At 32.7% G+C, this 6,076-nt stretch overlaps 1 protein-coding gene across 1 annotated transcript; it reads left to right on the top strand.

Annotated features, from left to right (window-relative positions):
- Nucleotides 1–2,490: 2,490 nt before the first annotated feature.
- Nucleotides 2,491–5,784, top strand: LOC140823218 (4-diphosphocytidyl-2-C-methyl-D-erythritol kinase, chloroplastic/chromoplastic). The gene is made up of 11 exons (XM_073184428.1): nucleotides 2,491–2,905; nucleotides 3,056–3,151; nucleotides 3,259–3,327; nucleotides 3,438–3,542; nucleotides 3,629–3,685; nucleotides 3,781–3,981; nucleotides 4,198–4,290; nucleotides 4,371–4,470; nucleotides 4,862–4,961; nucleotides 5,177–5,262; nucleotides 5,527–5,784. The coding sequence occupies exons 1-11, from the start codon at nucleotides 2,690–2,692 to the stop codon at nucleotides 5,625–5,627; spliced, it is 1,224 nt and encodes a 407-aa protein (XP_073040529.1). The 5' UTR covers nucleotides 2,491–2,689; the 3' UTR covers nucleotides 5,628–5,784.
- The last annotated feature ends 292 nt before the right edge of the window (nucleotides 5,785–6,076 follow it).

Here is a 6,076-nt window from a genome sequence, read left to right as displayed (position 1 = left end):
CCGAATTCCATCCCCACCCCCTACCCCCCCCCCCCCACCCGATCCCCGCTTTTTCGGGTTCGGGGAATCCCCAAACCCGAATTTTCGTGTATCAACTTCCCATCCCTGTTTCAAAAATATTAATATGGCAAGACGATGACGAATTCAGAGATTTTCTCAAAACCAAAAGTTATTATTATATATTATTATTAGAGATAATATTAATATTAATATCAATATTAATAATAATAAGATTATTAATAATTTAAAAAATAATATTATTATTATATTATTAATATTAATAATACTATTATTTTATTATTGATATTATTTTCGGGGTGGGTTCGGGGATTTCGGGGATGATGATAGTAATCTCATATCCAACCCGAATTATATCGGGGATTTTTTTAAATCCCCGAACCCGAACCCAAACTCGAAAAAATCGGGGATCCTCATCCCCGTTTCGGGTTTTCTCCGCGGGGCCTCAAACCCGTGGGGAAAGTTGTCATCCCTAATCTTAATTTACATAAACGACAGAACAGTTTAAGAGCATCATATCTACTGGTCAGCTAATAAAGCAAATATATTTCACAAGATAAAGTTCAAAGGGTAACACCTACCTATCCTACACATGATTCAACTGTAAAACTTTATTACATAGATTTGTATCATTTTTCATTCACGTTGGGGATTGTTAAATATTGAATTATATTTAAAGTTTGAATGAAAATTATGATTTATGAATGTATGTGTGTCTTTTGAATCTTCAAATTCTTAGTTAATTCGAGACTTTTGACTCTTTGTATTCTTAAGTTAATTGTAAGATTAATTGAGTATTAATATTAAATGTTTTTTGGTGTGCATTTTGGAGGCTATAAATAGTGTGTTCATCTCTTCGATCCATATATATTTCTTACAAAAACATTCTATAATTCTCTTGCATTTTATATTGCCAGCTTTTCATTTGGCCCTCGTTTAAGTCTTGGTAATAAAGTGAATGTATGATTTGAGTTTGCCAAAGTAACGAGTTTGTGCTTAATTTTCTATCGATTCAACATTTGTATCCTGGGAAGCAGATATCCATAAATGTTGATCTTCAAGTACTTTGTAGAAGAGACAAATCTGTTTTAAGAAAATTGTGTTCGTTACCGACTTCGATTTGTTTGTTTCATTATTTTGTTATAAACTTATTTTGTAAGTTTATATTTATGTTGCTAGTTGTATTACTATTTTATTTTACATTAAGAAAAAATTGATTATTGGTATTTTGTTTGCATATATTTTGGTTTATCAGGTTTCAACATACAAACTTTGTTTAGAACATAGTGTTCGTCAATTCAAGGAGAAATTTGTTTAATTTATTATCGATTTACTATGCTTTATTTTGATACTCAGACATAATATGTCTAATGTTGTTGATTATGTTCTTATAATGTTTTAAAGTTTGTTTTACGAACATTCATATTTATTTTATATTCGTTTCTTGATCGAATCCCAACGATATCAAAGATTTGCAACATATGAATATACTCGATGAATCTAACGGTTCGTTTTATTGGGTCGATTATCGTGTATAGAAAATAATATTATGAAATAGTAAAATATTTTGAGTAGGATGCGGAATAATATTGAATAAATAACAATATATTTGGTTTGACTGATTAAATTTGAGATAATATTATAAATTATAATTTTTTTAAATAATTAATGAATATATATAACAACAAGATATAAATGATAATATTTTAATTTTAATTAAATAATTTGATTTACGTAAGATAAATAATTTAATATATGATTGAAATAGAATAAAGAATCAATATATAAATTGCATCCAAAGTTTATTCTATATACGAATTGCACCAAAAACATTTTATTGAATTTAATTATTATTGACATCAAAGCCAACCAAATGCAACACAAGTAGATTGAGTCCAATGTTTTAAGTAGTCCAATAACACATAAATTATATGGAAACAAAAATACAAATTTTTTGTATATTAATTTGTTTTTATGATTTTGATAATTTGTATCGTCTAAATTTCATATTTATTTTATGTGCAAATTTAATCATTTCTCCGATTTGAAACAATACGTATCGATATAAGTATTGTCACGTATGTATTTCAGTGAAAAATGACAAAAAACTAAAATGTGATAATATAAAAGATTCAAATAATAAGTAGACAAACTTACATCGCCAAAATTACAATTTTTCTTAATTATAATAATTAAATATATCAAGTGAGATTATTTTTCTTATTTGCCATTTCACTCAAGGACAAGAAAGAACATCAAGATCCATGAAAGAACCGATTCTCACATGTTTTTCCTTTCAAGACTTGCACAACAATAATTATATAACCAAGAGCTTCATATTTTCATATAATCTATTTTCCTCTAAAATTATACAAATTTTTATTAAATTACCCGCAAAACTATATGACAAATTAATCAATCTTTTCTCTCTAAAATAAAGCTAAAGCGCATTCAAATAATCTCTAAAAAATGAAGCAGATTGTCATTCGTCCCCCCTCGTGATGTCTGCATTCACAGGAAAATGGGTTATTTCTTTCTTAAAACGGGACTTTCAACACATTTCTGCGGTCAAATTTGATCCAATTTTCATTTCATTAATTTAAGGTAATTCGGCTCAAGAATTCAAAGTAATACAGCAGCAGAGCAGACTAGGCCACCAGCGTTCGATTCGATGGCTTCCTTCCACTCCCTCTGCAGTCACCAGCTCTATGCTGCTCCCTGCTATGGAAAAACCCAGTTCAATTCTTGCAAGAAAGGACTTTTTTCTACGCCTTCTTCGTGCAAGCCAAATGGGACACCGTATTTCTGTAGGCAGTATCGGGTTTCGATGTTCCCGTTAATCAAAGCCATGGTTTCTGATTCAAGAAATGACATAAGACAAGTAGAGGTATTGTTTTCTTTCCCCTGTTTATGGTGAAGGAGCAACTGTTAGATTTCATGATCTTTTAGCATTTTGGGGGCAAATTATGTTTACAGAAATTATTGGCGATATTTTTAAAAGATTGATTGTGTCTGGAATTTTCATTTTGATTATTAGTTGTCGTATGATCTTGAGGATAAGTTGAATAAGTTAGCAGATGAAGTGGATAAGGAGGCTGGGATGACAAGGCTCACTCTTTTTTCTCCATGTAAAGTAAGTAAATTTATTTAAATATGTGGTCATCTTAAAGCTCAAAGGATTGATTGTCTTCTTCATGGTATTTATTCAACTTTGTTAAATATTTTGTATTCGGATTGCAGATTAATGTTTTCTTAAGAATGACCGGTAAGAGGGCCGACGGCTATCATGATTTGGCATCCCTTTTTCATGTATGTACCTGTTTTTTAGTCCTTGTAATATTCATGCTTGGAATTCTTGTTTAATGGCAAGTTTACCCGTTTTCATAATGCTGACATGGGATAGTCCTTCTGTTGTTCAGGTAATCAGCCTAGGAGATAAAATAAAGTTTTCTTTGTCCCCTTCAAAGTCGAAGGATCGGTTGACAACCAATGTTTCTGGAGTTCCACTTGATGATAGAAATTTGGTAAAATAAGGCCTTTTTCTTTCTTTATATCCATTTTTTAGGATGATTTCAGTCATGGAAATTTATGATTTTGCTCCATTTTGCAGATAATAAAGGCACTTAATCTGTTTAGGAAAAAGACGGGGAGCAACAATTACTTTTGGGTAAGTTTCAACTTTTTATAGATGAAATCTAGTTGGGCATTATTGTTGTCATGAAATAGACTGGGCTTAAGCTTGTTTTTTATTCTTATTGCTAGATTCATCTTGATAAGAAGGTGCCCACCGGGGCAGGGCTTGGAGGTGGCAGCAGCAATGCTGCTACTGCTTTGTGGGCAGCGAATCAGTTTAGCGGTCTGGTTGCCACTGAAAAGGAGCTACAAGAGTGGTCTGGTGAGATTGGCTCAGATATCCCTTTCTTTTTCTCGCATGGAGCTGCATATTGTACTGGTAGAGGTGAGGTATGTCTCGAGCACGAACATGAGCACCATGAGTTCTTATCTTTCGCCTTTTTCTATATACTTCTGTACATTTTCCTGTAGGCTATTATTATTGTCAATTTATATCAATCTCGCTAATAAATATGTCCTTGTTTGCATTTCAAGATATTTTTTTTTCATTATTATTTTTATGCCGGGTAAGAGCTATCAGTTATTTCTATTTTCCCACTCATCCAGGTGGTTGAAGATATTCCTCCACCTATCCCTTTGGACATTCCAATGGTTCTCATTAAACCGCAAGAGGCATGCTCAACTGCTGAAGTTTACAAGGTATTAAAGTTGACGTGATAGTTAAGATTAAATTGAAACATTATTACCGTCCGAATCTTACGACCATGTCTGTTTCTCAGCACCTCCGGCTTGATCAAACCAGCAAGATCGATCCTTTGACCTTGCTAGAGAAGATTTCGAGGAATGGGATTTCTCAGGACGTTTGTGTTAATGATCTTGGTATGAATTCAAGAACTTTTTACATCTCCATCTTATTTTTTCTCAAGTTTTGCCATCCCATGTTTAGTTAAGCTCCAATGTGAATTACAACCTCTTGGAAAGCGAGTAGATTCAGTTGTCCCCTCAAATGCATTATTTTAAAATATCAGGTGATTAGTTTCATTAAAAAAATGTGTTTTGCAAATCCAGATAAATGAAACATCCTCTGAATAAATTTTTGATTTTGCCACTGGTTTCGACTCCTTTTTTCTACTAATAATTAATAATAGTTTTAAAAGTGTCCGTAATGCCCAACATCATTTAAAACGTTTTGGACGAGCTTCATCCTAAAATTGGGTATTATACTTCATGTTTTGTTGGTGTTTGACATCTGGTGGTGCGATCGCTGCAGAACCTCCGGCTTTTGAAGTACTTCCATCACTAAAAAGATTAAAACAGCGCATAATCACAGCTGGTCGAGGACAGTATGATGCAGTTTTTATGTCTGGGAGGTATATTTCAGTTACCTATTGGCATCTGAAAATTCAAGGTCCCTAGCTTTAGATGCAAAGTTTTCACAGTACTAGTCAATAAGCTACCGCTTGATACTTGCGTTATCCGATTTGTTTTGCCACGTTTGGAAGGGCAAAATTATTGGATTTTGTACTGACATTACAAGATTTTGAGAAAACAAGTAGGCAACTAAAATTTTCATATTGTTATGCAGTGGAAGTACTATTGTGGGGGTTGGTTCTCCGGACCCTCCTCAGTTTGTGTTTGATGACGAGGAGTATAAGGATGTCTTCTTATCAGGTAATTTGTTAGTCCATTTATCAAATACTAAACACCACCCGAATCATATCAAGTTGGCAAATTCAAAGTCAACTTTTCACATGGAAACTTGAACAACTAAAGACTTCTAAACAACATAAACTACCTGGAATCCTCTACATGGATCTTTCGTTTCGTAGTGTGAATCATGACTTTGACTCGAAAATATATGAATTCTTGTGGCATTGATGTTCTTATGAGTATTTTATGTTTTTTTTTACTTTGACAACTATGCCATGAATGCAGAAGCCAGCTTCATCACCCGATCGACCAATCAGTGGTACACAGAAACGTTTTATACCAATGCTTGTCCCCCACCAACGCTGTCTCCTCGGTCCATTGAATAAAATCGAGGAAAATTGTGACATTATTGATGTATACCTTGTTTTAGATTTCTAGTATTTCATTTTCTGTCTCAGAGGGGGGATATAAAGCTTCAGTTTATGAAGGCTGCCTGTTGTAATCAATTTGGTCTTTTACATAATATACACACTTATTATTGAATGATAACAGCAGAAAATAACTGTTCTTGATCAAGTTATAACTTAAAGATGTAACAGACTTATATATTATAGAAAAAAATAAATGGAGACTTTCAACTTGTGGCGACGACCACAACTATTCTTAATTACCAGCAATTGCCGAAAGCTAGTTTCGTTCCCGGTCGAAACGAAAAAATGATCGCTATATGCAATATTTGACCACGTGAGCTGTTAGAATGAAAATTTTATGTTATCAATTAATATTTATATTAAAAATTTGATTTTCTTATCATGTAAAAAAATGTGGATGATTA

This window comes from Primulina eburnea, chromosome 2, assembly GCF_022965805.1.
Source record: "Primulina eburnea isolate SZY01 chromosome 2, ASM2296580v1, whole genome shotgun sequence".
Classification (NCBI taxonomy): Eukaryota; Viridiplantae; Streptophyta; class Magnoliopsida; order Lamiales; family Gesneriaceae; genus Primulina; species Primulina eburnea.
The sequence above is the reverse complement of the archived record's forward strand: the minus strand, read 5'-3'. Positions and strand labels throughout refer to the sequence as shown.

Excerpts from the sequence above, each read along its gene's own strand:
- LOC140823218 (XM_073184428.1), top strand. The coding sequence starts at position 2,690 with ATGGCTTCCTTCCACTCCCTCTGCAGTCACCAGCTCTATGCTGCTCCC. Across the intron at positions 3,543-3,628 it reads CACTTGATGATAGAAATTTG|ATAATAAAGGCACTTAATCT; the intron begins GTAAAATAAGGC and ends TCCATTTTGCAG. Across the intron at positions 4,471-4,861 it reads CGTTTGTGTTAATGATCTTG|AACCTCCGGCTTTTGAAGTA; the intron begins GTATGAATTCAA and ends CGATCGCTGCAG.